This window comes from Micropterus dolomieu, linkage group LG12 (assembly GCF_021292245.1).
Source record: "Micropterus dolomieu isolate WLL.071019.BEF.003 ecotype Adirondacks linkage group LG12, ASM2129224v1, whole genome shotgun sequence".
NCBI classification, from domain to species: domain Eukaryota; kingdom Metazoa; phylum Chordata; class Actinopteri; order Centrarchiformes; family Centrarchidae; genus Micropterus; species Micropterus dolomieu.
This window is the reverse complement of record NC_060161.1, coordinates 11648187-11664461: the sequence shown is the minus strand read 5'-3', so window position 1 is coordinate 11664461 and position 16275 is coordinate 11648187. Positions and strand designations below refer to the sequence as shown.

At 42.4% G+C, this 16275-nt stretch overlaps 1 protein-coding gene across 1 annotated transcript in view; it reads left to right on the top strand.

Annotated features, from left to right (window-relative positions):
* kirrel1a (kirre like nephrin family adhesion molecule 1a) overlaps positions 1-14650 on the top strand; it is a 30963-nt gene extending 16313 nt beyond the window's left edge. Inside the window, exons 3-15 of the mRNA XM_046065747.1 lie at positions 1647-1796; positions 1881-2038; positions 2164-2314; positions 2604-2709; positions 2967-3115; positions 3284-3411; positions 5067-5193; positions 5469-5569; positions 7954-8170; positions 9222-9329; positions 9589-9716; positions 10018-10095; positions 13256-14650. Of these exons, the coding sequence (XP_045921703.1) occupies positions 1647-1796; positions 1881-2038; positions 2164-2314; positions 2604-2709; positions 2967-3115; positions 3284-3411; positions 5067-5193; positions 5469-5569; positions 7954-8170; positions 9222-9329; positions 9589-9716; positions 10018-10095; positions 13256-13981 (2327 nt within the window). The 3' untranslated portion in view covers positions 13982-14650. The remainder of the gene's footprint in view (positions 1-1646; positions 1797-1880; positions 2039-2163; positions 2315-2603; positions 2710-2966; positions 3116-3283; positions 3412-5066; positions 5194-5468; positions 5570-7953; positions 8171-9221; positions 9330-9588; positions 9717-10017; positions 10096-13255) is intronic.
* The last annotated feature ends 1625 nt before the right edge of the window (positions 14651-16275 follow it).

Genomic DNA, 16275 nt, shown 5'->3' with positions numbered 1-16275 from the left:
TTTTTAAAAAAAAACCCCCCCCCCCCCCCCCCCCCTTCATTTGCTTTCCTTTCCTTTCTTTTTCTTCCGTTCTCTCTTCTACTGTACTCTAGCCTATGATTTTGAATAGATTATTTAGTTCTCTGGTATTTGTAATTAGCCTCTCCTCTCCTCTCCTCTCCTCTCCCCTCCGTCATGCTATTCCTTTGCGACTTCCTCGTCCAAGCTCCCTTGTTCCTTTCTCTCCCTTTTGTTCTCCTTTCTTTCAGAGCCCTCTGTCCTATTCTTCATTGAACTCCTCTACAATGCCGCTCTTTTTCTCTCCTTACCTTCACCTTGCTTGACACACTCTCACTTTGTGCTCTCCTCTTTATCTCAGCCCTTCTGTCCTGGTCTGTCCCTTCTCCATTATTTCTGTCTGTCCCTCCCTTCCTCCCTCCTTTCTTTTAATCATATTGTTACTGTAATGGTTCAGTGCTTCAAGCCAAAGCTTTTAAATAAAAACACCGAGACATGAATGAACACTGGTCGCTTCATGCGCATATACACTCAGTGGGTATTTGTGTGTGTGTGTGTGTGTGTGTGTGTGTGTGTGTATGAGGCTCTGTCCCCCCCTCCCGTCATTCTCCGGGCTTTTCATACGCTTTCTCGCTCTCGACATTTCACATGCAAATGCTCGTATATACGAGGCACAGACACACATGCACACGTGCATGCAGAAACAGGGACACACAAGGTTAGGCAAGCAGCGATGCTCTGTTCAGAGGCTGCATAAACGGCACAGAGGATTTCACATGCGATCTACGTCTGGGCAGCAAACATGAATTCTGCACCATAGACTGGAGCCGATTTGAGTCCTCTAAAACGGTGCTGTCATAATGCATTCATGTTTTTCCCCCTGCTGGTGAGAGAGTGCATGAATGCCACCTAATGGTGAGAATGTACAGCAGTGACACTGCTGGGCTGTGTGTGGTGGATGGGGGAAGGGGGAGGATTGGAGAGGCTGTGTTGTGTGTGTGTGTGTGTGTGTGTGTGTGTGTGTGCATTGTGCCGCTGCGTGAATGTGTATGTTTGCTCATGCGTATTTGTTTGTGCGTGTCTGTTGCATCATGTGGCCATGTGTCTCTCTGGTGTCATTTAGCCCGGTGAAGAAAAAGTCTAATTTTTTGCTTCATGTATGCTTCATTTTTTAAAATCCTGATACGGACCACCTGGCTGTGTGGTGATCCTGAGACATGTGACGAATTAGCAGTTCAAATATTAGAGGAACAGGGACGTAATTCACCTTCAGCCAGCATTAACACAGAGGACAACAAGAACAATAAGAACAAGTAAAATATCCTTATTAGCATTTTAGCATTTTAATTTGCTAAAATGAGAAGAAATGTGAAGCTGTAACTAAATCGTGTTTAACATAAGCAGGAGAAAGCAGAAGGTTCAGAAATTGAATATACCATATTTTTGTAGCTTTTTATGGCATCCGTGCCACTTTCTGTTGTTATCAGACAGCGTATGTGTTGAAACTTTAAACAGAGAGAAAAAGCCACAGAAATCAGATGTAAAATTCATCATGAAGGCCTGAGGTGGAAATCGAGCTTGTGTTTGTGCCCCCCAAAAGCTGATGATTATTTAACTCCCAGCCTACTTTCTTTGACTGTGTGTCCCAGCCTGGCCCAGGTACCGCGTGCTGCGTGTGCAGGAGCTCGGCCAGTACAACCTGGAGATCCTGTCCGCTGATCTGTCTGACGACTCCCTGTACGAGTGCCAGGCCCCTGATGCTGCCCTGAGGTCCAGGAGGGCCAAACTCACCGTTCTCAGTACGTTTGTGTGCGTGTGAGCACATGCCCATAGAAAGTAGGTGATATGATGTGTGTTTCTTACACTCTCCTCTCACGCTACAGTCCCCCCAGACGAGCCGGTGATCGATGGGGGTCCAGAGGTGTTGCTGAATGCGGGGGAGTCCTACAACCTGAGCTGTGTGTCTCGAGGGGCTAAACCGCCTTCTATGATCGAGTGGCTTAAAGATGGTCTGCCTGTGGAGGGGGCTGCCAGTACCACTGTGAGTCTAAAATAGAGACCGCATTCACCAAGACACAGTAAACACACACACTCATGAACTGTTTTTATACTTACAGTATTTTGTCTGTAATCTTTCATCAATGTCTCTCTGCCTGCCATCATCAGGAGGTGCTTCCAGACAGGAAGAGGGTGACCACGCGTAGCTACCTGCCCATCCAGCCCGTCGACGCTGACACTGGGAGGAACTACAGCTGTGTGGCCACTAACCTGGCTGTTCCCACGGGCAAAAGCACAACTGTCACCCTCAATGTACACCGTAAGCAATTAAATAATACAGACTGAAGGTCGACTGTAACTCAAGAAGCGTCATTGTTTTTTCATATCACACTGAAACATATGTAAAAACATAGATATATTACCAATTAATTAAATTACCACGTAATTAAAAGCTATTTGGCGTCATATTTTGAAACGTAAAACATCTGCTGGCAGCTAAATGTTTTATAGCTATTATTAATTAATGCGTGGAAGCCATTTTACATCCAGACTGCAGCATATATTAGACATAGTAAGGCTGTTGTTATGTGAGTCTCTCTCTCTTCCAGATCAACCGACAGTGACCTTGTCCATTGAGCCTCGCTCTGTCCTGGAGGGGGACAGAGTCACCTTCACCTGCCAGGCTCACGCCAACCCTCCTATTATGGGCTACAGGTCTGCATCTACATACAGTTCTCGTATTCTCATTTTCACTGGGCCTCTTAAAGTAGCAGTTAACTTTGTCAAATTGTAGAAGACAGAAATGTAGTATTTCTTTTAGATTTTGTATGATTTTTGCGTGTAAAGTGGCCATAGAAATGGAAATGCATGTAAATTCCTTTCAGAGCGTATCAAAAAAATAGGTGTTGCATATGTTGTGCTAGGCTACAGATATTTTTCATTGTATATAACAAAGTGCATTTTACTTCCAGGTGGGCTAAAGGTGGCGTGGTGCTGCAGGGTGCCAGGGAGAGCGTGTTCACCACCAAGGCCGATCACTCCTTCTTCACCGAGCCTGTCTCCTGTCTTGTTTTCAACGCTGTGGGAAAGACCAACGTCAGCATCCTGGTGGACGTCCACTGTGAGTCACACAATACACATCTCATCTTGTTCAATCGCTTGTGGCCCACTTCACTCACACACCACCGGTGTGTTTCTTTATCCTCCGAGCAACTTCTCCCCTTTTAGTCCTACTGCATTATTACTCAGGCACAACAAAGAACATCTCCCTCTGTCTCTGTGTCTGCAGTCGGTCCAATTCTGTTGGTGGAGCCGCAGCCAAAAACAGTAGATGTTGACTCTGATGTCACCCTCAACTGCAAATGGGCTGGAAACCCTCCGCTCACACTCACCTGGTTTAAAAAGGGTTCAAACATGGTAAGAAGCTAACAGCCCACGCTTTGCACATTTCTCCTGTGTTCTTTTATTCACACTATTTTTACAATTCACACATTCCTCTCCTGTGTTTACAAAAGCAGCCTGTCATTCCCGGGCATCATATTGTCTGTATATGTCTTTCTTCTCTTCTTCCCTGTCATGACCTCTTTCTGTCAATTTCACCTTTTCTTTTGTCTTATATATATAGATTTTATCACTTTAGGTCAGACTACATTTAATATATTAAATGACTCTAATATAGCCACATAGTCCTCTGAAATATGAATATATGATACAATGAATGGCAGCCATATTGCAGGTTTTGAACAACCGAGGCTTTGAAAAGCTGATTGCATTTGCTGTATTTACATCAAAAATACAATTCAACAGACATTGCTGTTCTATTCTATTGCATTTTTGTCTTTATTAGATAGTTTGAAGATACAGACAGGAAACATAGGAAGGGTCATGGAATCAAACTGGGCACAATGCAGTTAAACAGTAGAGCTTGGCATTTTTGGGAAATGCACTCTATTCGCTCTGTTACAGAGAATTACATGAGAAGACTGATCTGTTCTCTGTACAGAAAGGGAAGCTAGAGCCAGCAGCCGGTTAGCTTAGCTTAGCACAAAGACTGGAAACGGGGCGAAACAGCTAACTTGGCTCTGCTCAAAGGTTAAAAAAAATCTGCTTACCAACAGCAGTAAAGTGCACTCAATAACACGTTATTTCTCATTTATTTAATCCAAACAAAACAATTGAAGTGTATAATGAGAAGTGTTTACTGGGGTTTATGTGTTGATTGACTTTAGCTGGATTTCTTCTACTGAACAGCTGATTCCAGTCTGTATGCTAAGCTAAGCTAATCATCTGCTGGCTCTAGTTTCATATTTATCTGTAAGACATGACAGAGTAGTATTGATCTTCTCATTTAACTCTTAAAAAGGAATATGGGTATTTTCCAAATGTTGAACTTTGTCTTTAGCAACTAAGCCACCAGGGCCCCACTTTCTTTTGTAGAATCTTTTCAAAAGTCTGGTCAAGTTAACAGTCACTGTTTTGTCGTTAACATCTACTGTGAACACCAGGCAGAAGGCAAAGACATGGCTAGTAGGTGTAAACACTGATATTGTTGCTAGAGACCAGGAGTAAAAACAAGTCAACTGCTGCACAGTAAATGAGGCATGCCTTAGCAAACAATGGACTGATTTGGCCTACACCTACATCTGTATAATCAGTCTTGTTCTGGTGCTCTCTCTCTCTCTCTCTCTCTCTCTCTCTCTCTCTCTCTCTCTCTCTCTCTCAAGGTGGTTACATATTTAGCCATACTTTTCACACAGCTAATTTTCCAATGATGTAGTTGCTAGGCAACTGCAAAACCTTTCTGATGGGTTAAAAGCAGATGTGCAAGTTTGCATTGTAAGCCAGTTAGGGTCAGAGTAGTAGGACACATACTGAAATAAGGCCAGACACGCAAATATGCAACATGATCTCCTGAAATAAGAAGGCATACGGGTGGGGGTACAATACCACATTAGCCTCTCTTCTGCTTATACATTATGTATAGGCTTTTAGTTTGTTTATTTCCTCCTGCTGTTTGGCAGATTTGCCTTGCTTATATATCTGTGTCCTTTCCCCCCCCCACTTCTCCACAGGTTCTGAGCAACAGCAACCAGCTGTATCTGAAGTCGGTGAGCCAAGCAGACGCGGGCCAGTACGTATGTAAGGCCATCGTCCCACGGATTGGAGTAGGAGAGACTGAGGTCACGCTCACTGTCAACGGTCAGATAACATCCACACACTTTCGTGTATCACTGCTGTAGATGGAAATCTTGTACTTTCTAAAAGGTCAGCTTGTGTTAAAAGTAGTGGCCATTTATTTTTAAAATGATACAATTCCACTTGATTTACAGGCCTGGTAAGGTCAATGTTTTTTAAAAAGAGACAACACCAGGTTTTCAATATGATTTTGGCAGTTTGTGGTATTTTAAGGGTAATTTCTTTGATTTCTCTCTTTCACATACACTCACCTATCCTCCCATTTGTGGCTAATTCAGGTCCTCCCATCATCTCCAGTGATCCGGTCCAGTATGCAGTGAGGGGGGAGAGAGGAGAGGTGAAATGCTACATAGCCAGTACACCTCCTCCAGACAAGATTGTAAGTGAAAAGATAAGAAAATATGGAAAAATAAACAGTGCTGTGAAACATTTCTGGCACCAAACCCACAATGAACATCTCCAAATTTTAGCCCAGCATCAATTATTCAGGTAAAAAAAAATGCCTAACAAGGAATTTATTCGGTCACAAAGAGCACACGTTGTACAACTAATAAGTACGTTACTGTTACTGCACCTTCCTGTTCCTAAATGGCTCCACTCCTGCATGGTAAACACTTTTAGGCCCTGTCCCCTTTTTTCTTTTTGAGTGGTGACTCACCCTTAAACTCTCCCAGAATTTCCCTCAGTCCCATCACATAAACAAACCAACACTAACACTAAGCATGTCTGCTTTTAGCTCCCGCGTCAGAAATCAGCCCCGGATGCTTTCTCCACTCGGCTGTAGCACCGAGACGCAGTAGTAGTAGTTCCTCTGCTCCCCGGCCTCTGTGACGGATCCATCCTGACTCACAGTGCGCACTCCTAATGCAGGTGGCGGAGGTTGGGACAGAAAAAGATTTATAAAATATAAAGGACCGGAGAGGAACAGTTGTCCCAGTAAACGCCACAGCCAGGAGATTATCCTCCTCCGGAATAAGTGGGCAGATTATGGGAACATGTGGGCTTATGCATAATTAACTTGCCTTAGTACAGTTCTTCAATACTGAATAATACAGTTGCTTTTAGTGGCTTTAAAGTTGGAGAATGTGCAAGATTCTTTCAAGCTCAGTCACCCCCGCCCACCTCTACTTCCGTCTGCAAAAACATACAAACTGTTGATGCGATGTGTGTGTTTACATGGGAGTGTGCGCTTGATGTAAATTTATGTGTTCTGTTTCTGTCAAGCCCTTCTGCAGTATGATGTCGAGTTAGACGGATAATTAAATGGCCAATAATGACTTTTTTGTAAATATCGTATCAGCCAGATGAAATGTATGAAATCTGTAATCAAATAGTTCATTGATTTCAATGTTCAGTTATATTCTTTATCCTTTTTATGCCAGTTATTCACATGAAGACGATTTTTTAATGTTTCAGAGTCACAATAACAACAAAAAACAGAAACACAAATATGGATCAATTTATGATTAAGCGAAACACACACTCTTACAGGAATAATAATACACACCAAAACCAAACTTTATAGAAATCATTTAAGGTTTTCTTGACATTATACATATTTTGGACATATTCAGTACTTAACATATTAAATACTTACATTGGATAATAACCTAATAAACACACACACTGATAGAGAAAAGGATTCTTTTTCAAAAGGAGTGCAATGCACTGCTATTATGGCTGTCTTTAAAGGAATAGTCAAACATTGTGGGTAATAAGCTTATTCGCTATCTTGAGAGTTGGATGAAAAAATCTGAATCACTGTCATGTTTTGACGGCATATTCAAGCTGCTGCCAGCAGCCAGTTAGCTAAGCTTAGCACAAAGACTGGACACAGCGCCGTAGAGATTGTATAGTGTTTGTTTAAAGCTAGGGCTAGTAATTCTCTTTACCCGACAGCAATCAATAAAATAAATGATCTGACAAGCTAGCTGAAGCTTGCTAGTTTCTCCAACGTTGCCTACCAAAGCTTTAATCCAAACAAAACTGACCTATAAAAAGGACATATCATGTTTTTACAGTAGAGTAATATGTTCATTAGAAAGCTTTGGCGGTGCTGTTGGGGGGAATTTTTGTTACCTTTGGACCATGCTAACTGTTTCCCCCTAAGCTAAAATAACTGACTGCTGGCTGTAGCTTCATATTTAGCATACAGACATGAGAATGCAGGGTTGCAAACTTGTCACCTTTTGGCAAAATTTGCCTTTTTGAATCCAAAATAGGCCACTTATGTTATTAGTGTAATGAATAAGAATATTTCCCCAAATGACGAACTATACTTGTAGGTATTTTTTTCCCCCCAAACTTTATTGGTAAGGGCTTTAAGTTTGGAAGTATGCCATAAAGGAGCAAATGGTGTTCTGTATGTTTGCTTTAGTTATTGTCGTCAGTGTTTGAACAACATTAGACCTAAAGGGAAGTAAATGGGTGCAGCTCCAGAGCAAAACATTTTCCGCTTTGACTTTATATCTGGGACAGTACTTAGAGTTCAATGAGCGAAGCATTTGTGCACACAAATTAAGTCCTAATCTACTTTTAAACAATCATTTATGACTACTAAAACAAAGTCATCCATTTTCAAATTAAGATGTTCCTCCCATTAAATTCTTCTGCATTTAATGACTTACTGTACAGCACCTGAGCACCTTTATGACCACCTAGCAGACTCATCCATTAGGGTCTGAATAACAATAGTGCCCTGTGATGTGTAAATGTGATGTAATCTAATATGGCCTTCTGTGTGTTTGTGTGTGTCTGCTGCAGGTGTGGGCATGGAAGGAGAATGTGTGGGAGAAGGAGAAGGGGACGCTGCTGGAGAGGTACACGGTGGAGCAGAGCAAACCAGCAGCCGAGGGCGGCGGCGTCCTCTCCACCCTCACCATCAACAACGTGATGGAGTCTGACTTCCTGTCCACCTACAACTGCACAGCCTGGAACTCATTTGGCCCGGGCACCATGATCATCACACTGGAGGAGACTGGTGTGTTTTATATATATTAAAAAAAACAACCTTTCATGAGTTGGGGACAGGACAGCATGCAGGGTTTCATCGGCAAATCGGCAAAGGCAAAAACTATTTATTTCAGTTTGTAAAATGCTGAAGTTTACACTGACAAAGTATACATAGCTTTAAATATATAAAAATAAATTACAAATAACTATCTGCACACGTATATAGGGTATCTCCTAAATGCAAAAATATCCACTGATATGATTTGACATTTTCTTAATTGTCAGCTTGTATTGGACCATTGTAGGCAAGTGCCTATAGTTTCTAACCGCACTTAATTTCAGTTTCTGATACTTTCTGTTACATACTGTTGTATTCCCATATCATATTTTGCTTCATCCTTTCAGGTGAAAATCTGGCCAAAAAGACCCCAAAGCACTTGCTGCATCTCTTGCTGCTGCTCATCAAGCTTGCTGCTTTGAGCCCACATAACTCATTGTTAACTCTTCCCCAGTATAAATAACACCCTAAAAATCAACAAGTGACAGAGACTGCTGAAGTAAAATTGTGCAGTAATATGTTGTAGCTTTTACATACGAATATAAAATTTCATTCTTCGTGATATAAGTCAGAAAAATTTAAATGCAAAAGTGGAAGAAAATAAAGAAATTTAAGCAGAGGGTGTTAAATTCTCAAAACGCATCATACCTCTCAAACTTGATCTGATTCATAACAAACATCCATTCGTGTTCACTTATCAGTAAAATGCACCATGCTTTGTACTTTGCAACACCAAAAAAGACGAGGAGCAATTTATCTAATGTAGTCCACATTTTTCACATCAAATGGACCTGGAAATCTGTATATAGTTAACACCAGAATTTCATTTGGACAAACAGAACAAATACACATTATCTCAGTCACTGGGGATGGGGCATTTCTGACCTAATTTAGGTTCATGAGATGTATTTGTTGTTATGTATTGTTCTTGATTATGCCACTATAAACAGACAAACTCAATCCATCCCTCTCTCTCTCTCTGTCTGTCTCTCTCTTTTTCTCTCTCACCCACTCATTTCAGAGGAAGTCCCGGTGGGGATAATAGCTGGTGGGACGGTGGGCTCTACCATCCTCTTATTCATCTTTCTGCTGGTCCTTGTTCTTATCTTCTACCGGCAGCGCAAAGGCAGTGAGTCATACTCTCCACATGCTGAACACATACAGTAGAAAGACCTAATCTGCATGTACAGTTATAATTTCCATAATTTTCTTAGGGAACACTAAACCAAATAACTTGCAGCAAAACAAAAATAAATGAAACACCTACCACTTCCTCTCCACCATACGGATGGAGTTCCCCTCTGAACTTGCTCCTCCAGCTCAGTACACACCCACCAAGAAGCGTATGCCCAGCTGTATTCAACCTTGTTGCCGTGTTTTGCTTCCAGGTCGGCGCGGGGTCACGCTGGGTAAGCCTGACATCAAGGTGGAGACGATAAACAAGGAGACCCACAGCTTAGAGGAGGACTCCGGCAGCGTGTCCACGGCTTCGCGCATGGTCAAGGCCATGTACTCGGTGAGCAGCAGCGGGATATGTTTACACAGCCTGTAGTTGTAGAAAAAAAAAAAACTCAGATTAACTCAGTAACCTCTCCCTACGGCTACACTGTGCCTTTTGACTAAAAACAAACGCTATGCTTTCCCCTGCAATCGCTCCTTTTAACACTTTTAATTCCATTTTCTCTTTTCCTGTCATACTCTGTTGCCTCCTTCCCTCTTCTGTTTTGTTGCGGCACCTTCTCTCCTCCTTTTTGTTTTTGTTTTGTTGTTTGACGGTTTAGTTTCTCCCCTCTGTGTCCTTCTCTCCCTCCAATCAGCCCTTTAAAGATGACATAGAGCTCAAGTCAGACCTCCGCAGCGACACCATGGACACCCGCCAGGAGTATGACCTGAAGGTGAGCTTACACAGACGCCAGAAACACGCTTTTATAGCAAATCAGGAAGCGGACTGTCTTCGAAATCCAAACAAACTGACTTTTTTTACTACTAAAACACTCAACGTACTGAGGAGGGCTACAATCACTGGTACAGGAACAGGTAGAAAAACACAGATATATTCCATACAAAGTCAAAATCAACCAAACATTGATAATAGAATGATACCAAAGTCACAGTGAGGTCTTGTGAAGATCATTTTGGAGCAAGGTTTCATTCTAATTATACCTCAAAGGGCTGCAAATATCCAGATCATTACTGACACGTTGACTCTGAGTGATGACTTTCATCCAATGATGTATAGCGTTTCCTTTTCTGATTGAAGTGATGTCACCAAGGATGACACTGAAAGTATCTCCCCAGGCAGAAATAATTAGAGATGAACTACGTAATATTATTCTTTGAGAGTTTTATACCGTATAAATGAAGCCTAATTTATTATTATATAATCCCAATGGACCATTATTGATTGATTTTCCTTTTAGACAGCAGGTGTTGCCAGGTGTAAGTAATAGTCCATTGCAACTTCACTACCACTGCAAAAGACCGAATTCGTATTTCAATTTGAAATGTTTTCTATGTGTAATACTTAAGTCTGAAAGTGGAAATTCTATTAACAAAAGTAAAACGTAATTGAAGAATTTCATTTTGAACCCTCTAGAGGGTGCACATGTGCATCTGAAGTAGCCCTGCGAAGACAAAGAAAAGGGATTTGAATAGACAGCTCCGGTCTGGGTTTTGACAGTGAACTACACAAGTCAAAATTCAATGCAGGTTTAATGCAGCTGAATGTGACAGAATCAAATTAGCAAAAGTCACAGTTCATCTAAACTGAATAACAAACCAGTGCTTGGAGCAAAATTTGTGACTATTATTTGCTTTTTAGATGTCTCCACCAGAGTTTCCTTTACATAAACAGCTTGCAGCTCACATTTTCTCGTCAAATGTATTTTTGTTTTATACCTGTAGCTTTATAAACACATTCAATGCCACATTAGACATTGACAGTTCACAAGGCGGTTAGTGCAATATTTAAGTTGCATTGTTAAAATCCTGCTGGTGATGAAAGAATCCGAAACAGTGCTTTTTAAGAGCTTTCTTGCTAAGTAGTATTTTACACCAACGAGGAATTTTCTATGGTGATAAGGTGCTACACGTAGACAAAGACACAGTTGATATAAATAAATGGAAAAATATATAAATATGGAATAAATATATGTAAGTTAGAAAACTGAGTTTACAAACAAAAACAAAACAAAGCCCTCCGAGCACAGAGGCAGCTTTCCGCACATAATTTCGGTAGTTGTTCCCCTTTCATTTGACCATCATGGCCAGGTCTTTTATGCGCTAACTATTATATTCTATACAGTGCATAACCAAAGGGGCTGCTGTTTATCTAACTGTTGTTAGACAGGAAACTATTACTTATGACTTGCAAATATGACTACATTCCAGTTAAAACAACTCCACCCCTGCATCGGTACAAATTTACCTCTCACTGCAGCTGCCTCAAACATCAAGCATCGAGCATTAGACCTCTTTCTGTCCTCTAGTTTTCTTCATTCTACAGTATGTTAGGTTTGCGTTGATGCTTGTTGTTACATGTTGTTGGCTGTAAGTAAAAAACTACTTTTTATGATTTCAAGCCAGTCTGTCATTTGGACTGATCGATAAAAACAATTGAGTTCACCATCTCTTCAGCAGAGACGTCCACTGCTTTATGCACTGGTTTGCAAGACTTAGTGTTAGGATTGCACTCAGCGTCTGTGAGAATATTAGAGTAGTACATTTAAGAATTAAAACATCATTCTTGGTTGGGTTTTCTCCGCCTTTAAGCTGGCTCACTCACACTGGGGATATTATATATAAAGACAAAAAACTACTCAAATTGGAAAGACATTTTAAAAAGATAAAGGATGTTTAGACACGCTCTGCCCATTCAGCTGGCATGAATCATTTATACATTTTGACACCGTGGGGCTGGGCTTAGGTGATGAATGTATTTTCACGCGTAAAACTGCCAAAATGTTGTGCTGAAACCCACCCTCCATGAATATTTATTGAGGGCAAACACACCACCCTTCTAGCTGGAGTGCTGCCTTGGATCACTGTGAAGAAACACAGACATGAATCCACCCCAGGAGGTGGTTAGATCACCTCGACAACAGTCGCAGCCAGACAGTTTTTTCCCCCTCGCTGCCTGAAGCACCAAAGCAGTGAAACAGAGTTGGGTGGGGGAGGAGGAGTCGGTTATGTGAAAGACAATGAGATGGCAGAATCATGTCAGAAATAATAGTAGAGCAACATTAGAGCATTCAGTAGAGGGTGTAGTGAACAGGGAGAGCATCCTTCTTTCACCCAGACAGTCTTGGATGTTGGCAGGGATCCACCCTGCTGGAGACGCCTGGAGTAAAACATTCATAGGCTTAAACTTGTCAAAGCTTTGAGCAAAAAAGGCCAAAGAAGAATTTGTTTTTGGTAACCTGTTAAAAAAAGAACTACAATTCCATACTACATAATGTAATGTAATATTTCAAAGCAGGTTTTCAGGATGTACACTGACAGAATCAGGTACACTCAAGTTATACTAGAAAAGTGTGTACTGTCTGGATCCTACTTACAAAGGAAATGGAGGAGCTGCTCACAGCTGGAGAAACATTTAACTGATGTTGATGGGAAGCTCCTTTAACAACAACAATTTTATGGCAAGGCACTCCAAATTTGCAGTTTGATTGACATGCATTGACAAAAGTCTGCAAAAACCATATACTATGACTATGTTTGCTCATGTGGTCTTTGGAAGTTTTGAAGACTTGCTTTTTCCATAACTTGATTTGCATACATTTCTGAAAAGAGACTAAGACTGATGAGTCGAAAAAAAGGAGAGCAAACTGCTCTCACAGCACAATCTTAATGAATCCAGATCTGGATGCCGACCAGCTTGAGACACGCAGTTCACCCTGACCTCTGACCTTCAGCAAGAAAGAGGATTTTTATTTTCGAGCTCTTATGACTTAAAGAATCTGTACGTTGGCATGTTTTGACAATAACCCTCATTATATCTTTTCTTAATACCCACCGTTTTTGTCTCTTGCTGTTTGTCTCTGCCTCTCTCTTCAGGACCCAACCAATGGCTACTACAACGTGCGAGCCTCCACCCACGATGAAGGCCGCCCCGCCTCCCGCTCCACCATGCATTACTCTGACTACCGCTCCCCTGCTGGAACACCAGGGGGAGCTGCATCTATTAGCAGCAGCGCCGGAGGCTCAGGAGCCACGGCCAGCGGAGGAGCCCCCGGTCCCCCTGGCCCCCTCACCTCCCCTGGCCGCCCCCAGGCCTGCTATGATCCCAGGCCCCCCTCCAGACTTTCCCACATCAGCTACGCGCAGTTCAACACCTTCACCCGTGGCGGCCAGAGCCAGCCGCCCCCGGCTAACCCCGCCCCTGTGGCCAGCGACTTCCCAGGGGAATGCAGCCTCCTGGACTCCACTTCCCAACTGGCCTATGACAACTACGGATACCCCTCACATTACCCGACCTACCGCATGGGTTTTGCCCCATCCAGCCTGGCCCCGCTGGAGGCTGGCCCATCCTATGAAATGTACGGGGTGGGATCTGGGGTGGGGGGCCCTGGGGTCGGTGTGGGCCCTGTGGGTCCTGTGGGTCCTGTGGGTCCCGTGGGTCCCGTGGGTCCTGTTGGTCCCGGGGGTCCCGGGGGTCCTGCTCCCTCGGGATCAGAGACTGGACTAGGGAAGTACGGCAGCTCCACTCGCTTCTCCTACACCTCGCAACACTCTGACTACTCCCACAGCCGACACACACAGAGGATGCAGACTCACGTGTAAGAGACGCGTAAACACCTCACAGTCTTAGCAGAGCATGAGGAAGCATCTTATAAATAGTGTCACACCTAAAAACACACACAATTCTGGATTCTCACACACATTTTCACACACGACCACAAACATGCCCTACTGAACACAAACACGACTACAGAACACAGAAAAAAAACATCACACACCTACACGCACAGAGTCAGAAGGCCGTGCCCATGAGACAGGGAGAGTATGAGAAACACAGAGGCACAGAGAGAAAGAGAAGAGTGGAAAAGAAGGCGTTTTAGTGAGACAGGGAAGGGAAATTCCACACAATTTTGAATTCCCACACTCCCAAAGTGTTTGTACATTTGAGCTCTGAAAGAGCGGACGGCGCAAGTCACAATCAAGACTGAGAAAGAGAGCAAGAACCAGAGGGAGGACGAGAGATCACAGATCTTTGGAGCCCTATAGCTTCTGCTATGAACTGACTTTGTAAATGAAGGAACGTCTTAAGGCAAAACTGACTGACTGTCAAATGTGGTACACGCTGATCGGGAGAAACCTCAACCCGTGGAAGTCATTTCTGGCCGCCATTTTTTAACTTTTTTTTTTTTGCTGGTTGTCTTATTCAATGATCATAGAGCACATATATATAGTATCCCAGAATGCCCTTCTGTACAGTGGTACATGCCAACATGCCAGACGGCGTGGGGGGTGTGTGTCAGGGCTGGGGGTGGGGTTGGGAGGGTTGTCATAATTTTGCACTGCATCTACAGTATTCATGCTTAGACGTCCCTTATCTATATCTGTGTAAGGTCTTCTTTTTATTTGCACACCAGACTAGAGCTTTGTATTCTATTTTTTAACATTACAGAATTATTTTTGTCAATGTAAACATGTAATGTGTATGTATGGACCAAAAGTTTGAACGTGAGCGCACATAATTAGAGCATTTGCCTGGGTGATGAAGAGTTGTGCCAACAGCGGAGCCTGAAGTCAGGACGTATTTCACATCAGAAGGGTGTATCAGTGTATAAAAGAAACCTTGTGCCAAGTGTTCATGTTGTCCTTCACCTTAGACCATGTATATGCAGTAGAAGCTCCTTCTATTGGTGACTGTTGCTTTACAAACCAGGCTCGGGGCCTTGAGTCATTCCCAGACATTTTCAGTGGGCTGGAGCCTTTTTCTCTGAGCCCTTAAGTACAAGCCTGGTGCAGACAGAGAGAAAAACACAGATGTTGGGTTTAGAACTGAGTGGCCTTATAGGGGAACATGTCGTACATTTCCATTTTGAATAATTCCTTCATCGTCTTGTCTGCCAAAACGGCCAGAGGAGAATGTGTACGGAGAGGTTCAACGAAGGCTTGTTCACAATATTGACATGTGGTAGTGTATGACTGGGAGTGTGTGGGCGTGCGAGTGTGTGTGAGAGAGAGAGAGAGAGAGATTGTCCGAGAGGGAGCGTGTGGGCGTGGGCGCGCACATCAATTTGTACAGTGTGTTTGTATAGATGTGTGAATGACGAATGGGAAGCATACTGTAAACATGCAGCACACGACTCCAGTGTGCACACGACTATTGTCTGTGTGTATGCAGTGTGTTTGTGCGTGTCTGTGTCTTAAGTGTGCGGAAGTGTGTTTCAGTATATGTCCATATCATTTCTCTCACAATCCTGTTACAGTACTTTTATACCTCTGGTAGGACTGTATCCTGTATTACTGTGTCTTTGAATTTAGAAAAATCCAATGTTTATCTTATTGTACTGTTCTTCGTAGCAGAGAAAACTGTTCAAAAGATGTACAACGAACGTTATCAAACTCTCATTTTTTAATTTCATTATCTTCAATATTTTTAAAAAATGGTATGTAATTATTTTTCCACAGTATTACATAAATAAAGCACTGTTTTTTATAAAAGGCATTGTTTGTCGTCTTTGGGCAGGTGGGTTACAAGAGAGTATCGGAGCCAACATTAGGGTGTACACATAGCAGAATATGGTTTAGGGTTTATTAAAAGATTTTTTAATATCATACAGTTTGATTGATTTTACACAGGTTTCTTCACAACAAATTCACAGCATAGGCTGCAAATAGTAATCAATAAAAACTGGTGTCAGGTAAAATAATAACATACATAATAACGTGGTTTTTTCTGCTAGCAATGTGCCATTTTTTTCAGATTCAGATTCATTCTTTATTGTCTTCAGTGGAGGAAATTTGTTTTCACAGTCTATACAAAGAGCACCTTCAAAATCTACACACAAACTACGCATAGTACACACATATGTGGACAATATACACGTAACTACACATAACACAAA